The following is a 23,628-nucleotide window of genomic DNA, read 5'->3' as shown; positions in this document are numbered from 1 at the left end:
GTGTATATCACCAAGGCTGGCCTACAGAACTGTACACTGCTCCTCTACAGTCATGTTGAGAGTGCATCTACATCTTAGTGGGGATGGGTCAGTGTAGGAGGCCTAATTTTTCTGACTATAGTGATTTATAGGCTTGAATTTATGAGGCTTGAGAAAGGGAATTAAGTTTCACAAACTACACCCAAAGCACCCGAAATTCTAATGCTCTTTGAGAAATGGGCTGAACTTCAGATGGTGCTGTACAGAAGCTTCCATTGACTGCCATTCATTCATGTATTATCTCTCTTCTCTCACTGACGCATCTGTGGTGTAACTGGACCACTTACTCTTTATTTTTCAGGCAGTAAGTAAAAAGCAGAAAAACCAAAGTAAGTAAGCAAAGAAAGCCAATGTAGCTGATTAATGAAGGGCATTAATCTGAGAACATGAAACCTAGAAGAAACAAAAAACTTAAAGTAAATAAACTTCACATTTATTTATTTATTTTCCTTTATTTAGTAATAGCACCCAAAGCTGCATTATATTAACACAAGTAATAAAGCTTTCGTATTTTATTCCTACCAGTGCATTTCCAAATCCAGGTGAAATGCTGCAAATGAGTAATGCCGCCATACCATGAACACAGGGTGTAGATCACAATGATACAGGACTTACAAGTGAATCCCAATGCAATAAAATAAAAGGTTGTAGTTTAGGTATGAAACCTGTAACCTAAGGAACTGTGGACATTTCTATTTCCACAAAGTACCATAACAAAACAGCGGCTGTAGGAACTATAAAGATAACATACTTAATCATACTTTTTGCATCACTTTATTGAATACTCCATGTTGGATGTACAACTTACAGCTATAGTGTGTGTTGGCTACAATGCTACGAGAATGTGTATTGCTCATATGACAGAAAGGGTCATGAAATGTACGGACCTGTCTGCATGTTTAAAAAAATGAAACAGCAATACAATAAAACTGCACCACATGTGAATATTGTAAATGGTTAAGTTATAAAATAATTCATTCAAAAATCCAAATATTTCAATGAAAAAAAGTATATAAAATGTAGTAAAACATAAATTACATTTAAAGGTCTGTACATGATTCATCCTGCAAATAGAAGCACAAAACCAGCACATTATACAGTATTGTTTATTTTGGTCTTCTAAAGTTCAAAGATTCATTTTCACTGAAGAGGCAGGAAAAAACATGGTTTCACATGCAATCCAGCAGTAATTGCGGTAAATCAAGTCAGTCTATACCCCGCACAAAACCCAATACATTTACAATGTAGGAACATACATGTGGAGCCCTTTTCTATACTTGATACCAATATGCAATTAAAGTTGGATTGTTAAGTTAGTGCACACCTACAATATCCCCTACAATATCCCCATTTTTGGTTAACAGTGTATTAAGGCTGCTTGCTGCTGAAAATACACAGCAGAGAAGGAATACTTTCATCCACAAAGGCAGTCAGACGATCTCATTTGGAAGCTTCTGTCACAGTCATTCATTGGGAATGATGAAAGAAAGCCATCCTCTCTCCTCTCATGTTATTCCACAGGATGTTGTGGATGCTTTAAGTTTATGTGGGTTCAAAATCGTTTGGATAAATTCATGGTAGAAAATTCCATCGAGGGCTATTAAACAGAAAAAAATTCCACTTCAGGCTTGGGAATTCCCTAAGCCACAAATTGCTGGAGGCTGGGGAAATACCCTGGGGAAATTCTACAAGGGAAATTGCCCTTGCAGTCTTCCCTGGGCAGACATTATCAATGGCCTTTCGAGACATGCTGCTGGGCTGGGTAGACCCATGGTCTGACTCAGCACAGCCCTTTTTATGTTCAGTTTCCCTATTTTTCTGATTATCATAATACAAACACGGACCAGTATTCTCAACTTGTTATTTTTTCAGACTCAAAAACCAAACAACAATCTTGTGTCCATTATATCAAAGAGATAAATACTATAAACTAAGCTAGCTGTCCATCACATCCGGGGCACTTCTTTATGCTCAGAGCAATTCTGCAACCATAGTTGGATTCCTTTTTGTGTTATTGGTTTAAGCATAATTCACTAACATTACACTCACATATCATGATATACATGATGTGCAATGCTACTCTGCAATATGTTGCACAGCAACAGTACATAACTGAAAAGCAGCTTCCCTCAAGAACTGTAGGACAGTAAAAAAAGATTAAACCCAGCAATTCTATACCATCATATTTGCAAAATCTGATTGCGGCAATGGTCAATAAACCTGGTATATCATTACTGCTGCACTTTACATGGGTGTGGGTTTATTAGTTTTCCTTCTTTTAGTCAGATCAAAATCACTGCTATTAAGCCTAAGGATCTACAGTCTCCATGCATGGAAGTGATGTGAAATTCTTAGTAACGAGGCCAAATTCCTTAGGCTTCTGACTGGATTTCTGCTTCGTCCATCTGAAGTGTGTCATTATCACCCAGCAATTCTGTTTCAGGTACAGAGCCCTCCTCTTCCTCCTCCTCCTGGACGGGATTCTGGGCGATGTCTTCTGTTCCATTGTGTGTGTCATCCGTGCCCTCAGAGAGCAGAGCAGCTCTGTCAGCCACTGATGCATTGGAAGGCGCTGTTGTTACATAGCCTGTGCTAGTGGATCCGCTCCCGCTGTGATGGGAGCCTGGTTTGGGAATGATCTGAGGAGGCATTTGCTGAGGAGCCATTTGCATTGGAATTTGGACGGGGTAAAAATTTGGCAAGTAAGCACCATAAGCAGGCATTGGCTGGTAACCATTGACTGGAATGTAAAGCTGAGGAGGTGGGACCATTGGTCTCATCTGCCCTTTCATTTGTATAAACTGCGGTTGAGGAAAAGCTGGAGTTTTCTGCTTTGGTCCAATGTACCTAGCATTGCTGACATTGCTAACAGGGCTTGTGCTGAGAGAACTTGTTTGTGTGGTGTTGCTTGCCCCAGAGGTTTGCGCTGAGCTGTTGTAATTAGAAAGGTTTCCCCATGTTCTTAGTCTGTTGTGTATATCTTTAAATCTTGGTCTTCTGTTGGGAAATTCATTCCAACACTCCAACATCAAAGTGTATATCCATGTGGGGCAGTCGTCGGGACATGGCAAAACCTGTCGGTTCCTGATCATCTCGATGACATCCTGGTTAGAATAACCACAGTAAGGCTGCAGGCCATAGCTGAAAACTTCCCACAACACAACTCCGTATGACCAGATATCGGAATCGATAGAAAATTTGCCATACATAATAGCCTCAGGGGACATCCAACGGATAGGAAGAAGGGAATTTCCCATCAGTTTGTAGTAATCAGCAGCGTAAACTTCCCTGAAAAGGCCTAAATCGGATATTTTAACATTCAGTTTATCAAACACCAGTATATTTCTAGTGGCCAAGTCCTTGTGGACAACGTGGTGACTCGAAAGATATTCCATTCCTGCAGCTATCTGAGTCACAATGTGGAAAAAGTCTGCTGGCTCCAGAGTGGATTTTACTGTCTTGTCATCATCAGTGCTGCCAACATCCGAATGGGGAGATCTCATCACTAAGAACTCATGGAGGTCACTGTGGGAACAATAACTAAAAATCATGCTTATGGGTTGTTCCTTCGTCACTATCCCCAGCAAACAAACAATGTTTGGGTGCTGTAATCGTGATCTCATCATTGCCTCATGTTTGAATTCTTCACGAAGAGCCAGTTCTGCTTTGTCTTTAAGTGTCTTGATAGCAACAGCTTGTGTCTGTTCACCTGGTGCAGTACCAAAAAGATGTCCCTTGTAGACTTTTCCAAATCTCTCCTCTCCTAGTTCCTCCATAAACCGCACAGTGGACAGATTGATTTCTTTAAGTTTAGCCTGAAACGAAGTAAAGAAAATAAGTCAGTAAAAAAATCAGAATCTTTTCTAAGCTACAGAATCTCTTATTAAAGAAAAGTTCTCAGTGGATAGATGCTTCTAATGGAAGATAAATTTGGCCAAAATGGCTTTACAGCTTTTTGTATATTCACATCAGTATATTGATTTTACAGTTAACCTTGAAATGAGTTATGCCATTATCAGAAGTGTAAATTGAATTGTGCATGATGAGTATAATTATTTTTACAAAGGAGCAGCCATGTTTCCTGCAAGCTGAATGAATAACTGGTTCTGAGTAAATCTGGCAGATGATGATGTCTAGTAGCTGCAGCTGCATTTGCCCTACAGATCCACCCAGAGTCGTCCACTGGAGATCTGTCAGAAAAGCTGTGGGCACTCACTGAGGAGGTGGCAGGCTCGGGGTGAACTGAAACATCCCTTCCAACAGAAGGAGGAACAAAACCTTTCTTTTAGTTCTGCAGTAGCTGATATACCCTTTCTCCTCTGTGGCACTACAGGAACGGCCCCTGCCTGTGGGTAGCAGCGCATGGTACCCCTACTGAGAAATCTCTTTCTAGCTTTGATGAAGAGTGGGGTGTAAGAGAAGCAGAAGGAAGGAGGAATTTCTCTCTGGTACATGAAGGAAAAGATGGCAAAGTCAAATGTGAGAAATTCCCAGCGACCCCTCCTGCAGCTGGCAGGGAAATCAGGGAAGTTCCTTAGATCATAGACAGTGATCCAATGAGTCCATCCTGACCAGCATGGGCAGGGGAAGTCCCCCACTGAGCCAGGGGCAGCTGGCACAGCTTCACACACAAGGCACCACAGCAGGATGGAGGAGGGCAGGCTGGAAAGAGGCTTTAACAGGTGATTTGGGAACAAGGTCTGATTTTAGTGGCCAACAGACTGTGGACTGGACCAGACAGTTTCTAGCACAGCCCAGACTCAGCCATTAAACCTCCCCCTATCACAGAAAATCAATGCAATTTGTTACAATTGGTAATATCCCACAAATATTCTATAGTTTCCTGAACAGATGTTGCCAACTGTTCCAAACTGAGCACTGTTTTTTAGAGCTTGCATCTTGTAAATGCTGTGATTAAAAATTCAACATTAGCTCCAAACAAGAGTTTAGCACAAAGATCAGTTAGTTGACCCAGAAAATTGTATGCAGGAGCTGAGATCTGTAGACAGAAGTTCAAAGCCATTTTCATTTCATCGTCCCCTGTGATACACAGTCATGGAAATGTGTTGCACCCCAGGTCAGCTCCCCACTTGGTGGTGGTTCAGAATACCAGCAGACTGAGCTGATAGGTTAGACAAGAAACTCCACCATGCATCCTGCTTTAAACATGCAAATCGGCTGCTTTGTTACCAGGAGAGAAAATGAGTGGCAGGCTGAAGACTGGATCAGAAATAACAACACTTCCAGTCACTGAGACAACAGGCAGAATGAGGATTGACAGGTAAGGGCAAATGTCATAAAATACTTTGCCCTGAAAGCTGTTGCCCAAGGCCAGGATTTCTAGGTAGAGCTAGCAAGTGCAAGACCTAGTTTTCACTGAAGTAGGTGGCCAGCGCAGTATGAAAATTAGGTCCCTTGTAATGCATCTCAGTTTGAACATCAACAACCTGAGTCTCTGGAAATCACAACACTTAGGAAATATGTGGCCTAAGCAAATTCTGGAAAAAATACCTGTTTGTGTTGATTAATAAGTGGCATTTCCATGTCCTGGCTAGGAGATGCCATCAGCTGGCGCCGCTGTGGGGTAGCAGCAGATGCCTTCTGCTTATTTCTGCACATACAGACCAGGAAGAAAAGGCAGGCAATAACCAGAGGGATGGCTATGCTGGGAACAAGGATGTAGAGGATTCCCATTTTACTGTTGTCACGTGGACCTGTCAGGCACAGGAATGTTCGTTGTTTACAATGAGTATTTTTAATGCATTCGACAGTAAAGCAAAAAAACCACAACCCCCCCAACTATAGTATGATCACTAATATTGTAATTAAACAAAAAGTAAACTCCTATAGCTTGAAAAGAGGTTACATTACCCTCTCCCCCTTCTCCATAATTTTCCATTAAATATTTCAAAGAAGTTTGAAGGGATATAACAACTAGCAGTATGAAGATAATCTAGGAGCCCCACATTTTATGTGTTGACTGTAGTAGTATGTAGTTTATTTCACTCTGTTATTGAGGCTTCTGGGTGTGGAAACTGCAGAACATAGACCAGAGTATCATTTCATTATCTTATTCAGGGGATAAGAAACAAGTGAGTATTCTTTATCACAGTGTATAAAGCAGTGAACTCAATGTGATAAACCACAGCACAACATTGCAGTCCGGCCTTCTGACCCAACTTCAGCCATTTCATCAGCACTTTGCCCACTTTTTACCTCCACTGGTATTAATTCTGCACAGAATAAAATAAAATAAAATCTCACTTGTCACTGGCAGAGATATTATTTGTTCTGTACTTAATAAAATTAAAATGCTTTTATGTTACAGTGAGACAGACATGAAAAAGCCATCAATACACTTAATAAGACCTTCCTAAAATGCATTTTTCTTGATACTTAGAGGGTCTAGGAAAGCATAGTGATGTCCAGAAAGTTCATTGGAACATGGGATGTTTTCTGCAATCTGTGGTTTTGCTATTTGTGGCTACTGCTTTCACCACAACCACATCCCAGTGTTATCTTTATACTATGTTACATGCAACATAGAAATTTATTATGAATGTCAGACCATGTTACTGTAAAAAAGTGAAGTAACTAAGAAATTTCATGTCAGTTTTGAGCACTTTTAAAAATCCAGGCAATCTGTAACAAAACCACTTTTATGGCTTCCATGATACATCTGTTGCTACAGGAAACATGCTTTTCTCCCTGATGAAGTACAGTATTAAGTTGTTTTGTCATGTCCAAAGACTCTTACCACTGTAACAGCTCTGCAGTAAAGGCTGTACCAATACAGGGAAGTGAGTGGGACAGTATTAAGCTGTGAGAGCTGTGCTTTTTATTTTTGCTATCAGTTCTACAATACAGAGCCACTAGCAGATAGCGTAGGACTTTTCTGATAAGATCGTCTGTTTTATGACATCTCTGCTTCTGTCTGCACTTCAGGCAGTTTTCTTCCAACCAGGCATGGTGCTGTATCTCCCTCTATAGGATCTGAAAATCCTTGCTGCCTGCAAGATGCCATACAGACCGAAAGCAATATACTATTGAGTAGTGTGGGTAAACCCAAACACATACAGGTGCTAAGTAAACCAAGTCTGGCATTTGACAAGTTAGAATACAAACTGTAGCAGTATTGTTAATTATTATCTCAGCTTAAGCATCCAATGCGTACTAAAAATTGTCACAATAACTCAATTACAAGCTCTGTTCTCCAGAAAATACTAAACACCTACAATACAAAACAAGGGTGCCACATTACAGCAAGTGAAACATTTGAAAGCATAATGCTCTTAAGTGAACTGTACTTGTAAAAATAGGGATCATTCAAAATTACACAGGGTTCAGGACAGTAGTAAGGGAAAAAAGAAAGAGAATACATACTACAAGAAGGTATGTCACACAGTTCCATGCGTACGTTTTTATTCTTTGTAAAACACCAGGGCCCATCCATCTGACCTCCAGGATTTCGGCAATACGCATGCCCTCCACCTAGCTCTGGAAATTGTGTGCTTGTCAGATCATGGCTGTGGGGACTCTGGGAGTCCCAGAGCTGGCAACTGTGGCCAGACTTGGTAACGCTGACCGTCCCTCTGTAATCTGCTCCAGAACCATTGTAGCACTGGTGATCTGCAACACAGGGTTTGACAAAAAGTTGCAAATGACAAAATGGTACAAATAACAAAACAATCAAGGGCCAGCAAGACCAAAAGAATTTAAGTGCATACACCACGTATGCAAAAAGTACTTTAATAAGGTACTTCAGGATTTAAATGAAAGCAGTGGGTTTTGAAATTTCAGTTCTGAGAGTATCTGTACTCCTATCCTCAGTTATTCCTGGATTCTGCCCTGGAGGGTCTAAGCTGTGTGACTATACACACCAATACTGGGTAACTCTGAATACAAGTTGATACTAAGGAGCATGTATGGACCTTTAGACAGAGGACAATATAAGTTAAACTATATATGAGATATGAGTTTCACTTCAGAGTCTTCAGATGCCAACAGTGTAAACTCCCTGCCACTTTTATTTCTCATAATCTTCCTGTCTTCCTCACATTGCTCACTTTCTAGAGAAATTAGTGCTGCACTTTCTAATGCCTCTTGCCAATTTTTCCTTCTTTTCTTCTTTAGAAAGAAGGGATTCAGGCTTTTCTTCTGTTTAGATACATCACTTTCATATCCACTGAATCTTTATTCTCTCTCTGTTTTGCTCTTATCCTCTCTTCATAATTTTTGACTGCTTGTCTCCCATATGTATCCCCTGAACTGAATCATGCATTTTTCTGTATGTTTGCAACACTTCCTTTTCCATTTTTCTGAGTACCCCTCCCCAGCCCACAAGCCCTTCCTCCAAACCCCCAGGGTACTCACGCGGCAGTTGTTTCACCAGAGGAACACCACCAGCTCTGAGGATCATAGATGACTTTTGCCAGACTTTTTGTTGTGTTTATTCTCGTTCCTTTTGCTTCATACCTCTTCCCTGGCTGATTTGTCTCTGTCATAATTTTCTCAGTTATTTCTACTTCGCAGCTACACTAGATTGTTGCCTTACTAACACACAGCTGGTCTTCCATGCCCACTGTTATGCCATGACCCCTGCTGCTAACTCTGGGTTCCGACAATGGATATTCAGAATGACCTTATCACACTTTCAATTTTAAACATCTTTAGACTCTTGGAGCTTCCTTGTTGAACATTGTAGGGGGTGGTGATTAACTGCTAGGAAACCAAGTAGGCAGAAAAATTGTCAGCCCATAATTACCGACAATGAAACAGCCCTTCTACTCCTGGATGCAAATATAAATTCATGGAAGTGAGATCAATGTTTTCACCCATCCTGTGTGGGTGAAGAAAGACAATTACCCTCCATGCTCAATTTACGGGTTAATAATCTTGTGGATTTCTGTATAGAAAGAATGATCTTTAAATATTTAATTTCTTAATAGATCTTTCCCATGAAGATTCCACAGCCTATTTGAGGTTTATTGGTAGGTAAACAGAACTCTCAAATGGCTGTATGGAGGGACTCATCCAAAAAGGCAAGGACTGAACCAGAGATGGGGGCAGGCACGTGGGATGGGAGGCCTACAACACACTGCTGCCTCTCACAAATCTGAGTCAAATTGGTTGTGGGAACACAGAGTTTTATACCCCAGGGAAGTTGACATAACCCTTTTCAGTAGTAAGCAGCATTCTTTAAACTTCCTCACCATCCTAACTATACCTTACAACAGTGCAAGATTATGGTTGGTATTACCATGATAAAAAGTAGCAGCATCCAGTATAGCAGTACTTTGTTTACAAAAAGAATGACTGATAAAATATTGTTTCTCAGACCCATCTTGAGGAAGCAACAAACCCTACTTTTTCCCAGTGATGAAACACCCAGACTTACATCGGCTGAGTCTCTCCACAGGGATCCCAATCCTTATGCAGTTGGCAGCTTCCAAGGTGTCAGGTCGTGGGAGATCCTCACACTTAGGCAACTGTAGCTGCATCAAGATGAGGGGGTTTGACCTAGCGATATTGTACTCCTGCCTACAGAGATCATTCTCCAGAACTTCACATTCATCCCGGCACAGCTCCCTTGGCTTAGGGGTCCGAGAGCGCTCATCACAGAGAGGAAACACAAAGTGGCAGAAGGATGGTATAGCGAACTGTGAGCACTGATCAGACAAATGCGTGGAAGTGCCAATCATGGTAAATGCAGCTGAAAAGGACAAAAATACTCTTTAAGTATTAATTCATGAAAAGCATGAAAGACAACAAAATTTTCATGTCATTTGTCTTTTACAACTTTCATTTTTTCTTGAGGGTCTGAAAGCCTACTGAGCAGTGGGGAAATGAGGTCATTTCTGTTGTAAAGGAGAGCTAACGAATGAGAAAGCAAACCCAGCACCCCAGTGTCCCTCTGACATCTGTACAGAGCTTGTAGGACCTCAGTTCTTAGGGAATTACCTGAGTGACTAGCATTGAGAAAACTAATTTTAACCTGAAAAGATAAAGAGCAAAGTAAATGTACATGTGCCAGGATGCTAACATGTATTTCCAAAGTTCCTCATTAGGTAAAATCTGAATGAGGATCACCTAGCTTCTCCCTTCTGTAGACATTTTGATCAATAAACAAGAGAAGTGTTTTTCAAGTCTTGACAGGCAAAAGGAAGTTTGCCATTGGTATTTGCGGAGATACTGCTATTAATAGACATGAGAAGCCTAACAAGCAGCAGTTTTAGGAAAAATTAATGTAATCAATCTCAGCATACTGATCACATTAAGATGAATGTCATAATGAATTAGGAACTTAATCCTCCCCTTCAGCTCTCAGCATCTACAGACTAACATTTATCTGGGGATGAATCAAGTTTTAAATGTAGAAATGTTCATTCCCACACTGGGAAGTATCATTTGTGAGTGAGGCTTGCTAGGCTGCACGTTCCGCCAACATGCACTGTAAAAAGAGAGGAAATGAGCAGTTCAAGTCATTCAGCAGTCTATTTACAACCTACAAATTAATTCCTTCCCTCTTGTCCAGCTCTCTCCTTTCAAACATCCACTTCCTGCTGCCACCTGCTATCAGAGAGTCTCCCATCTCTCCCTAAACACTGCACATGCAGCAAACAGCCCCAACTCAAGCCGTTTGTACAGTTTACACCTTTGCTTATTTTAATACAGGGATATTAACACAGGAATATAACTGTTTATCAGTCATGTATGGAACACTGCATGCAAGCACAATATCAGGCTTCAAGTGGCAGCTGTGACATGAGCTTGTCCCGAAGACTAACAGGGAAAAAATAAATCTGGAGGAGTGAAGCAGTCACTTTTGGCTTTCTGAAACACCACCACACTAATTTTTGTGAAGGTGTACGCAATCTAGATTCACATGAGTGAAGAGTGCACAATTCACTTTCATGTCCTTATTTTGGTAGGAGGCACAAAAGTCAGCAGGACTGTGTGGTGGCATCTGAGGGCTTTATATTTTCAGTTATTAAATAGATATTAAACAGCACAGCAAAGATTTTGCTAGCCACACATATCCACAGGTCAGGGGTCAGGTCCATGCACCCTTTATTGTTGGCCTTCCAGTCTTTCAAGTCATGTATCAAGTTTTTCTCCAGAAATGTCATTATCTTTTTAACTGAAGGCTGCAATTCTCACCTAACCATATAGTCAGGACAGAACAGCACCAGAGGCTGTATAGACAAAGGGAATATATTTCACACATCAGCACAGCAAGGAAATGAAAACGCAGAATGAAAATTCCCCAGAGATGTCCCCTGTAACCTTATTACATATTCTGTGTCGGCCAGTAGGTGTCACCATTTCCCATGCACAGCCTCCTCTGAATGCTCTATGGCTCTGAGCACAAAGACCCTCCACCAAAAACTGTGCTTAGTAACTATAGGCAAATGCAAGCAAAATCTCAGCAGCAGTTGTACAGCAGAATTTTTTTTTTAATCTAAGAAGTTACCACAATTTCAAAAATACCATGCGTTTGGACAGAGAACACCCAGTCTTACAATACTTGTTTTACATATAAGAAGAATCATAAGAACCAAGTATGTGTCCTTCAGATGTATATAGTTTGAAAATGCCATATTATTAACGGATTGTTATTACTGCCTAGCAAGGCACTGGACAGCTCTACATGGTCGTTTACAGAGTTTGCCTAAAAAAGAATCGTTCCGTCAGAAATATTGCTCAACTCCATGACAGAGTCCCAGCCCCCAGCCTCCAACATCCAATCAATAATCAGTGGTATTAGGGATCCAGCAGCCAGGTCATGAATGTCCATGTCATATATTCCAGAAACAAGTATAACTTGATCAATAAACATTTTATGGAAGATATCACATTTTTTTGTTTGGGTTTTTTTTAACAGGACATTATGAACCTAATTCACAGAGTTAAAAATTTAATCATTTCAGATAGATGAACATTTCAATATTGCTGAAAGACATCCAAACAGGATAGAGATTATTTCATAGGAAAAAAAGGTACCAATAGTACGTATTAATTAATGACATATTGGTAAAAGAGCCTGGAATTACAACAGAGTACAGGAGAAAGGAGGGAGGTGAATGAGTCATAACACCACAAGGAAAGGTCAGCACCTGTATTTTGTCAGTCCCAGAATCTGATCACCTTCTCAAGAACAGGAAAAAACCCGACCTGGATTTCTGGCTTGACAATGAGCCTTTAAGGTAATATCTTCAAGGAGACAGAGCTGATGAGTAAAGTCAAACTCTTTTTGGCAACTAGTTATGTTAAAATTGTAGATTAGATTACTTAGCCATATCTGGCCAGATGCAAATAAGCTCCTCTTGGACTGAGTTAGTTGGTCATATATTATGATAAACAGTTTGCTCTATTCCACAGATTTGTTTGCTTGCTTTACCTGTGACATCAGTCACAGCTGCTAACATCAGCTACCTGAGGCCCAGTGAAGAAAACCCATGTTGATGTACAGTCCATTAAAAGTTATTAAACTTTTGATGCATGTTTGTGACTCTGTACCAAAACAATGATTAGAGAAAGAATCAGCAGGGAAGGCTGACTCTTTTTTTTTTTATAAATCAATGTGAAATCCAGACTCTGGGAGGAAACCTAAGGGAAAAGCCACCACATATTTTTCAAGAAAATCAAAAACCATTAACTTTTTATTGCAACATAAATCTTTTGGTTTTTTTGTTTGTTTTTTTTTTTTTTAATCTTCTATTTGAATCCTTCATGCAAAAAGATCCAGTATAAACTACAAACTGTTAAAAAGTCAAAAACTGTTAAAATGTCAAAATGCTCTGACATTTTACTTAAGGACATGGAAAAAGCTTCTACACGTGACAGCAGATATTAATCTTCCTTGCTCCAAATTTTGCTAACTGCACAAGTGAGAGACTGGCTCACCTCCTCTAAATCTTAATATAAGGATATCTTAGTCATTGACTGATAAAACTGAAAATTATGATAACACTATTTATACCTGAATTGGATATTTTAATGAACGTTTTTTGCCCTGCTACAGAGATGTGTTAGCTTACCAGTAATTCGATTTTCAATTTCTCCTTGCATCTGGAGGGAGTCCACATAAATGGTCCTGTTTCCAATGATTCGTGCACACGCAATTCCCCTGTATGGCTGACAGAACCCATCTTCATGGTAATCTTCTCTGCAAAAGACAGGTTAGGGTTTTATAAACAGAAGTCTAGCTGTCCCCAATGAATTTTTGCAAAATACATTCTTATAAAAGGAGAAAACCCCAAAAGACTGTAAATCTGAAGTTGTTCCATTCCCCAGGTAGAGCTTTTTCCTCCAATTCTCTCTCTACTACCTTAGAAGTATTAACAAGGCACCCTATAAATTGCTCTTCAGAGAAAGAAGTAAACCAAAACTGGAAATTAATTTTAAAATCATATGCTAATAGTAGTGGGATTTGACAGATGAATCTATTAAAAAGCTGTTAGACTGAGACAGCAACAAAGATTTTGTTGCATATCCCCATGCATTTTTGGCATCTAGTTGCACCCAGTACAATTAGGCAAACAGTTGGTTCTCTTCTCCCACCTCTCTCTCCCTTTTTTCATTTCCTGTAGTGAACAGCAGAAGAGACCTTGCCAAGCTTTAATTAAAACATGGAATAATTTTGAACTCTGAATTAGGTAAACAGAATAAAAAGCAATCAATGTTTTAAACTCTTTTCTCTATAGTCAGAGTCAATGCCAGATCCCTCTTCCAACATATATATTAATACATTTTTCAATCCAATGAGGCTTTGGGCCAAATTTTGCTCCCTTACATCAACATAAATATTTGGCATAAAAGCACTAGCCTGAAGGCTCAGTGGTTCAACACATCATCTCCAAAGCCCAGTAAATAATACAGAGCTGATCTGTAGATCATAACTGCCTAAGCACTGAAAAGGGGCTTCAGGCTGAGAGCACTCTCAGAGTTAATGCTGTTCTGAACTTTGTACTTTTTAATCTTTGGATACCAATACCTGTTTTGGTCACCCATGTTTGCACTTCTCTTACACATACCTTCACCCCTCCTTAGTGTCCCACATAAGCATGACAAAACTGTCAGAGAATACATGTAAAACCACATAACTCCAGCTGGGCCAAATCAGCATGAATACCTGTGGCCTGACAACAGCTAGTCATGATGAGGTCATCATCCAATGCCTACGCAGTGACGAGTGCAGCCCATTATTTCTGATATCTTATTCTGTCTTAGGAACTTCTTTTCTGCTGTGTCTCCGTGAGAAAACTTATCTCTTTAGGGATATGTTACCACTATTTCTTAAAGTATAAACTCTATGGCAGTGGAAGGTTGGGCAGGACTGTCCATACAGTGAGGGAAAAGCAGGAACCATGGATCACCACTTGAGCAGCATCTCTCCCTTCCCTCCCAGAAAGACAGTGACTTAACAGGACCCTATCCATCACACAACTGCTAGATAAATCATGGTGATGTGAAGAGTCTCATGCAGCTGTTGTCCGGAGCTGGCCTTTATTTCCTATCACAGTAAGATTGTTAAATATTCATAAAGCAACAATTTGTCTACAAACTCTGAAACAAGTTCTGCTTCCACAAAGATATGTAAGTTTTTTATTATGGTGGATGAAGTAAATGGTGGATGGAGGAGTCTTTCAGGATCAATTAATCCCTGCAGTGAAATTCTTTCATTCTCATAACAAAACCTCTAATTTTGCAGCAATTGCATCATGCCTAAGGGACAAAAATATCAAAGCATTTTGTCTGTGCCTGTTTTATGATCCTTGACCATCTCAGTAGGAAGTCAGCAATTCCCATAAGGAGTTGAATGAATATGAAACCCCTATTTGACCTCCTTCTCAAGAGAAAATTCATACCCCCTATCCTGCAAAATAAAGTCTGCAATGTATCTAAATGAAACTGTACCTCACACTTCAACTCTCAGTGCAGGGCTTTCTTGACAGCAGAAAAAAAAACCAAACACACCGAAAAAAAACTCCCAACAAACCAAAAAACTATAAAAAAGCACTCCAAACAGCATGGATTTGGAGACAAAAGCAGTGTGAACTCTTACTTAGCTCAGTTTATTTTTTTCTGTCAAGAACTTCTAAATACTGCTTAGATACTATATATACACACATATGCTCCCCTCTCCCATGTTATAGGCAACTGCTGATTAAACTAAACTGGATATGACCATTACCATGGATGCAAGCAAAAGTAAACAGTAACTTGATGTCAGATGCTCTGATAGAAGCTGGGGTGTTATTCTACATGCATCTTTCTTTGTCAGGTCAGGCAACTCAGTGGATACAACTTGACTAGTTCTAGTGATCGAGGAGACAAAATTACATTAGTCTTCTTATGAAAATTGTTGATTTCAACAAAGCTGCAGAAGTGGCAGCACTTAGAGTCTTCTTACAGATAACTCTTTCTCTCAGCTACACGTACACTTAGCACATGGCGAAACATCCACAGCAAAATCAAGCTGGGTGGAGTCTGATAAAACAGCACAGGAGCAACGTCATGGTCAGTTCAAACAGGAGTCTTTGGAACCACATGCCGCTTTGATTCATGCTCCAAACCATATGCCAGCAATTTAGCTGCTGATCAGAGCAAGAGTTAAAAGCTGCTGAAAATAGGCAGAAATACTGACTCTTCAATTTCCTGCTGCTTGAACTGTAAATTCTGCTCTGATCAAGAACCCCAGTAAAAGCAGAAATCTAACTCCACAAAAGGAATCCAGAAGAGTTCAATTTGTTCCAATTGCAGAAATCTTACAAACTAACCGCCACATGTACCTGTGTTCTTTGTTGTTTCTTTCTGAATGTTTCAAGATGGCATTAGCTTTTCTCACTAGTGAATTCCTTCTATTTTTATATAACTTTTTTTTTTTTTTTTTTGTTTAGGAAACAGAGTCAGGAACATCCTAAGTGTTGACATTCTTTCTTCACCTTTGCTGGAGGACAGTCTCAAAGACAGTGTACCTGGAACATGAATTTTCTGAGCACTCAATTAGAGTGGAGATAAGTTACATTCTCCTACTGAGAGAACTCTCCTCCCAACTACTTGTCAGATGTTTGACCAATTTGGATTTAAAAATAAAATAGTAAAGAACCTGACTAAACACACCCTCTATTCCTAAGTATCTAACTTCCATTTGTTAGGTAGAATGCCATTAATTTTCCAGGCCCATAAGGTGATCTTCTGTCAGAAAAATAAACTTAGGAACTAGCACTTCCAATATAAAGCTAAAGCAGGAGAACCTTTTATTTCAGGTACAGACAAATAAAACCAAAACACTGATACTACTTTTATGTACAACATGGGGTGTCTCTAAGATTGACCAGGCTTACCAGGGCTGGAAACATATTGAAGAAGCAAGCACTGATAAGGCGTTTACAGGTTTCTTATCACACATGCACTGCACCACCTGATTAGACACAGTCTGCCTTCAGGCTTGTGGGCAGAAGAATTCTGTATGAAATGGAGAATTAACCAAACAAGCAACATAGAAGAAGGATGAAGGTGCAGTGGTACAGTGCCAGTGGAATCCCCTCTCACTGATAGAATCCATAACTTCCAGGGCATCTGGGTCTATAAAAGAAGAACCAGGTGCCTCTGAACACCAATGAAAACCAGCATGCATGAATAGGCGTCTCCTTAGATGGAGGTCATGCAAGACTTCCATGAGGTAGATATCTCCTCTAGAAGTATATAGAGACATTTCTAGGCATACTGCATGCGCTGCAAAAACATTCTAGACATTGCCACCCCCACCCTCACATCAAGCATTACTTTAATTTCACGTGTGACACAGAAAGAACACTGAACAAAGGACTGCAAAATAAAATACCTAGGAAACAAAGAGGCTTTTCTTAATGGAAAATCTGAAATGCTGAAAGAATACATCTGAACACAATACACTGTACAATATCTGTGTAACACAATCTATTGTATGCAACTGTCACAGCTGAACAGTCCAGAGGGCATATGCAACAAAAAAGTCCCAGTAAATAAAAGGCAACTGTGGAAATGCCGTTCAATAGTAAAATCACCTTGTGAAGCATATAAGTCTGGTAAGAGTTTTCAGTGTGTATTTGGTGCCCCTGAAAACACAGTGAGTACAGACTTAGTAGTTTTGCTGAAAAATAGAGAAAACACACGAAGGCATAAAGCAATCTTTAAGAAGAGTTCATGAAGGAAATTCTGAAAACAGAGTTGAGAGGTACTAGATATTTATTTGTTAGTAAGATACCTTTTTTTATTTCTGATTGCATCCCACAAACTTAACTTGTAAGTTCAATCTATTTTCCTGAAAATAGAAGTGACACAGCATTGTGCCTCAGCCATGAAAAGAAACTCAGAAATCCACCAGAAAACTCAGATAGAAAAGCTTATTTAATTGAATACATTAAAAAACCAAATAATTTAATAATATCCTACCAAGCTACCTGTGTAACAAAATGAACAAAAATGTTATTTAGAATTATAACTTGAGTACAATTTATTTTCATATATTCAAGTAATAAATTCTGAAGTTATTTGGAGGGATACATCCTCAGCTTACACTTTGCCAAAGTAAACAATACTAAGCCAATTCATAGACTATAACAGGATATTCCAGAGGTTAGTTTTTAAAAAGGTAGTAGTAACTTTGTTAGAGCAGTTTGCCACAAGCAAACTAAGTGCAGTTAAAATTTCCTATGAATTTTGTCACAACAAATAGCAAACCTGATGTTTTGGCCCTCTTTCATAGTGTCCAGGGATTAAACAGCTTTTAATTAAAAATTGTTAAATACTGAGAGAGAGTATTAGGACTCCCTCTCATATTCCATTACAAGTAGAGTGGCAAAGCAAGGGAAAATGCACAGAAAACCACAGCTAGTTTATGACAGATGAAGGAAAGGACAAATTATGTCATCCTATTTTCTAAGGGTAGAGAAATACAACATTTGGTATATGGTCACTTGTCTTGTGGGAAAGTCTCAGAGTCTTTGATAACTACAGCTTGAAAACTGATGGCAGAAGCCATGTAAAGAGGACAGTTATAACCAACAGAGGGAAAAGGACAGGCATCATATTTCAAATTATGAGGTTACTTATCCTGATGTGTGGCTACTTCATAAACAGAAAGCACACAAGTTAAATGACCCGCAATGCAGAGAATTAAAGGAATAAAGGGTTTATGTTTAATCAAAGAGAGGCAAGTCACTCTGACTTGTGAAAAGGGCATTATAAAGGGCTGCAGTAAAAAAATCAGGAATTTCTGTTTTTAATATACAAAGTATTAATAATTTGTTTATACTGCACCTCAAAATCAGGACCTTTTATAATCTGGCACTACAGCCCTTGTAATTTGTTACCCTTACTCTTGACATGTATCGTATCATAGTACCAGGGAGTGAACTCAACTCAGAAGAGGATCACTTTTCAATAGCTAAAATGAGATCATGTCTCCAAATATTCATTCCCTCCCACTGAAACAGGTCACAGAGAAGAACCAAGAGAAGAAAAACCTACTACTCTTGTCATATGCCATATCACATCTATAAAATTTTCTTCCTGTCGAAAAGATAGTGAATTTATATTAATGTTACTATAGAAAAACATTTAGTACTTTCCAGTCAGGTTTGTAGGTTTACCTTTCAGAGAAAATGTCAAATAAAACACTCAATTTCTTGTTTCACCATGAACTAAAATTTGTCAAGAGTGTTGCCTTTTAAAGTAATAGTTACAATAGGCTATAAAATTGCTCCATCTCATAGGCCTGCTGTTGTGCATATGAGATCAATGGAAGTTTTACTACTGACATTCAAGGCAACAGGACTGGGGTATAAATATTTGATGGAGGAAAAGAATGGGATTTTTCAAAACCAGTATTGCCTGAACTATTACTGTTCATCCACTGAGAAGGGCTGGGCTATGCCAGGTGCTTCTGACATCACCCATAATTTCTGCCCATACAGGGCAGAAATTCAGTAACATGCACAAATAGGTTAGAGGTTTTCACAAAGTTTCCAAAACCCAGGTGTACAGGAAAACCTCAAAAAAAACCCCAGACCAAACCAAACCAAAACACAAACAAACAAAACCCCTCCACAAACCATAAAAAACAAAAAGACCCACACCTGCACATCTGTGTTCTGCCTGCTGAAGCCAAGATGTGAAATGATGGCGGGGACAACTTCACTGCTGCATCAGGCCCCTGTCTGGGTAGAGGCACCCTGCACGCATGTCACAGGAGAAGGGTGCAGGCTTCCTGCCCTACCTGTTTCCATGCTCTGAACAAACAGTTTCATTCTCTGACCAAAGGTTTATCTGCCAATAATGCACCTTTCCAACACATAAAATCATTTGTTTGCACATCTTCACCTGTGTCTAAAGATCAGCACTCATGGGATATCAGAAAAGACCTATCAAAGTAGTTAACACCTCAAAGAGACACTTCACTAAAATACAAGAGGGATGTAAAAACTTTTCTCATACACTAAAGCAATGTAATAAATAGTATCAGAAAAGAAGGGGAGTCTAGTGTTAAAAAGTCAAAAACTAACAGGCAGGGGAATTTGTATAAATAGTCATAGCTCAGTTGAAGTCAATGGACCTACAACAATTTACACTCACCGGGGATATGGCCCGTGAATTTTTCTACCAGATGCTCAATGAGTGTACCAACAGACTCCAAAAGCAAGATTGCTTTACATCTAATACACAAGTCAAATAAAAATTAACAAATAGCATTTATTTTTGTGTGTGGTGGGTTTTTTTTGTCTGAAAAGTAACATATAATAGAAACCCTTAAAAAAAACCACACTTAAACTCATATTTACTGAATGGAGCAATTGTGCTGCATTTGATTTGATGGTTTATCTGCTAATTCCTAAAAAAAGTACATTGTGAACTGAAACTTCAGATTCAATGTCTAAGATCAGTATAAAATTACAGTTGGACTTTGTTCTACTGATTCTACTAAATGATGAATTTGTTAATATTAATTATAGGATTTGAGATACCATTTTAAGACAGGTAACATGAAACTCAGCTCCAAAGTCTGTCTCTAAAACACAGTCCAAATAACGTTTTAAGCATATATTCCAATGTTCCTATGTAAAGAGGATGCCTTTAATGCAAGGTGTTTTAAAAACTTTTAAATGCAAGAAAGAGGGAGGATGTCAACAGGGTTTAAGTGTATGTCTTCATTGAATCATGAACCAAATTGTTCTCCTCACTAGGAAATGCCTTAAGTGGGTGTCAGCACTCCCAGCTGAACAGTGTCCTTGCTAAAATATACCATGTTCAATTATTTAAGTGGATAAAATCATTGGAAAATGGTATTGCCCTCCTTTCTTTCACAGAATCATCCTCCATCACTCCTATAACAAGAAAAACACACAGCCCTCACTAGCAAAGATATAGAAAATAACGAAATGTATAAAACCGTAGCAGGATGCTCATTTGATAACACTACATGTTGCTGTAGTTTGATGGTATCACAGGCATTCACATATCTATTTTTGTTTTACATATTTAGAAAAGGTTTCAGTGTACCAAAAACTGTTGCTGTTCCCAAGCATAGTAATCACATACAGAAGTATAGACATGGGTGGCAGGATGGCTCTTTCTACTGTAACCTGGGTAAAACAGTCAAAGAAACAAAGCCAAACAATAACATCTATGGCCTGAATTTCTGCAAGGAGCAGAGAGGATTGTCCCTGGAGGTATAACCAGCCATAACCCTCTGACTATCACAAGTGACTTCAAACAGATGATCTAATATTACTTTTACCTAGAAACTCTCTCTTTCAATTTACTCAACATTTTTGTAAATTCTCCCTCTGCTTTCATAGGTGTTGGCATGATGGGATGAAAGCTTGAAATCAGGTGAGTCAGCTGGCAATCCAAGGAAGGCCGCAGGTCTGTTTTGCTGAGTGTTAGATATTTTTAACAGAAACACCTCTGTTGCAACCAGGGTTACTGGAGAATTGGGAAAAAAATAAAAACCTTCAGAAAACTAATTCCAAAATATAGGAAGACAGACCTGGCTATGCAGCATTCCAGTTTCTCATTCACCAAAGAAATCATTATGAGTCTACCTCGCCACGCCTTTTTTTTTAAGGCAAGTTATCCCTCTCAGTGTATTATGACTGTCTAATAAATTGTGTCCCTCCAACATCCCCAAGGAAAAACAGCAGGGCCAACGAACCCTCTGAAAAACCTCTAACAAGCAGTTCCCTATTCTGCCTACTGCCAGAGGAAAGCAAAATTCTTTTTTGCTTTTATCCTTCCTCTTCCTGCCATGCCACCCTGAGTAAGTACACACAGGCCAGCTCCAAAAAGGTCTTGGAAGAGTCCACCAGCTGAAAATGTCATTAGAAGTGCTGCTGTATCCAGGTAGCAATAAAACTGGTAGGGGCCATCCCAGGCAGCCGAGGGAGGACTTCAGCAATGGGGCTGCCTGTGCCCTGGTGTCAGTGCAGGGGATGGAGGGCTCCACCTGGGCTGCTGTGCCATGCGAAGGAGGGATGTGACTGAGAGGTCAGAGCTAAGAGGCCATGTTGGCTCCCTGGGGGTGAGAGAGCCATCGAGGGGAGGAAGAGGAGGGAAGGGCAGATTTGATGGCTGTGGTGCCATAGAAGGAAGGGAGGGAGGGAGGGAGGGAGCGAGGGAGGGAGGGAGGGAGGAAGGAAGGGATATTGGGCCTCATCAAGGCCGCTGGTCTGGGGATAGGGGTCCCTTCTCATGCCTGGGAGTGCGTGAGAGAGGCACAGTCCACCTCCCACTGGACTGCTCTTACCTAGTGCAACCCTCACCCCACTCCATAAAAGCCACGAGGTATAAGCATGACATAATAAATTATTCGTATTCTTGTTCAGTTCATTAAAATCCATTGATGTAATTTTATACATATGCCAGGAAGATGCGCAGGAGGTAGGAAATCTTGAGAGAAAAGAAGACTATAAAAGCATGGTCAAAAATTGCCGGCTATAAATATCCAAATAGAAGGGGGGGTAACAAGAAAGACCAAGGATAGTTTAAAACAACAAAAAAAAACCCAAAATCTCATGGAAGTGCCTCAAGCTTTCTTTTTTTTTTTTTACCCTTGAATGATGGGAAATACAAGAATACAAGTTTTCTGCAAACCGCTTCCTAGCTTTTCAGCAGAGGTTAAAAAATTAAGATATTTTCATTAAAAAATGCTTTAAAAACATTATTAATTAAAAATTGTTTCAGAATTAAAAATGTTTTAACGGACCATGCCATTAAAAATGTGATCACTTACGAATGTATCTGAGCAAATGAAAAAATGAAAGTAACTGTACTGGTATAATTTTTTCTTTCTTCTTTTTTTTTTTTTAAACATAACAAAGGTGGCCTTCCTATTTCAGCTAACACAGAGCTTATACATCTGATAGAGAGCTTTGTAAAACAGCCAGAAATCATCATAGCATGAGCTATAAATTGGTTACATAATTATATGTACATGCAAGTGTTCATATTCAAAGTCTTTCACAGAACATTTTATTAAAACTACAGAAACAACAAGTATTTATAACCCTATAATACTGAAGTGTTAGTTTCACAGTAATTTTTCCAGTCTCTAGGAAAAAATAGCATATTCCTTTTATCAGAAAACCCCAGCATCAACTAAATTACTTCTTTAAAAACTTCCATGCAGCAGTGTGAGATACTTGTTAGCTTCCCTGTTACCTTTATAGATATAATATTAACTACTTACTCTAGGCAATGTTGCAGGAAGTTAGTCTGCGAATACTTCGCATTGTTAGAGGATGTTTTCATGGCTGCTTTTAACTTTGTAGAACTTATTTGAGCTGAAATTTTCCATGGTCTGAAGCTATTTTTTTTTAAATTATTATTAATTTTTACCTCAGAAGAAATGGTTCAGGTGTTTCAGAAAACAAGGCCAGAGAAAAATACCATTTTTTCTCTTTAGAAAAACAAAGAAATTAGAACCCAAACAAAAACCACTTCCAGGAAAAGAGCAGCCATTTGGTTGTGATGCCATCATGTTCCCTTGCCATTGAGCAGACACCTGAGACTTGCTGGAACATACCTTTTGCTATTCCCATGGAACACTCCCCAGATTTGCCCAGCATTTGTGTCATTTCCATCTTCATGGTCTCAGCCCAGCTTGCAAGAATGTAGCTGATACATTCTCCAACTATCCCGTCTACAGCAAGCTTTCCAGACATGTGTGAGAAAATAAAACTTCTTGGCACCCTTGTCAGGGCTAGCTCATAAGGTTAATTGAGGCAATGGTATGAGGAGTTTGCTGAGGGCCCAGGAGGACAGGGGCTATGGAAGTGGGAGGAAGAGGCAGATCAGGGATGCATAAATGGGCTTCCATCAGGAGAGCACATGGTCCTCCAAAATCTGGAGGAAAACTCAGTATTTTTTGTGTCTCAACATTTCTTTCTGTGAATAGATAAGTATGTGTGTCCTCTTCTGGGCTACTCTGTACTGAAGAGAGCAGTCTATTATTAGTGCTATCCACTTCTCAGCTGGCTCTATTGACCGAGGGCTGGGTGGTGTGGCTAAGGAATCCAGAACATATGAAATAGTTCTGGTGTGTCA

At 39.5% G+C, this 23,628-nt stretch overlaps 1 protein-coding gene across 2 annotated transcripts in view; it reads right to left on the bottom strand.

The window, feature by feature from the left end:
- Positions 1–797: 797 nt before the first annotated feature.
- Positions 798–23,628, bottom strand: part of ROR2 (receptor tyrosine kinase like orphan receptor 2) — a 158,320-nt gene continuing 135,489 nt past the window's right edge. For both annotated transcript variants that reach the window (XM_075078492.1, XM_075078493.1), the window contains exons 5-9: positions 13,080–13,207; positions 9,437–9,751; positions 7,423–7,668; positions 5,551–5,753; positions 798–3,854 (exon numbers count right to left, since the gene is read on the bottom strand). In XM_075078492.1, the coding sequence (XP_074934593.1) occupies positions 2,412–3,854; positions 5,551–5,753; positions 7,423–7,668; positions 9,437–9,751; positions 13,080–13,207 (2,335 nt within the window). In that variant the 3' untranslated portion in view covers positions 798–2,411. The remainder of the gene's footprint in view (positions 3,855–5,550; positions 5,754–7,422; positions 7,669–9,436; positions 9,752–13,079; positions 13,208–23,628) is intronic.

The sequence above is a fragment of the Phalacrocorax aristotelis genome, chromosome Z, assembly GCF_949628215.1.
Source record: "Phalacrocorax aristotelis chromosome Z, bGulAri2.1, whole genome shotgun sequence".
Lineage (NCBI taxonomy): Eukaryota > Metazoa > Chordata > Aves > Suliformes > Phalacrocoracidae > Phalacrocorax > Phalacrocorax aristotelis.
Note: the sequence above shows the minus strand (reverse complement) of the source record. Positions and strands in the feature narration are given on the sequence as shown.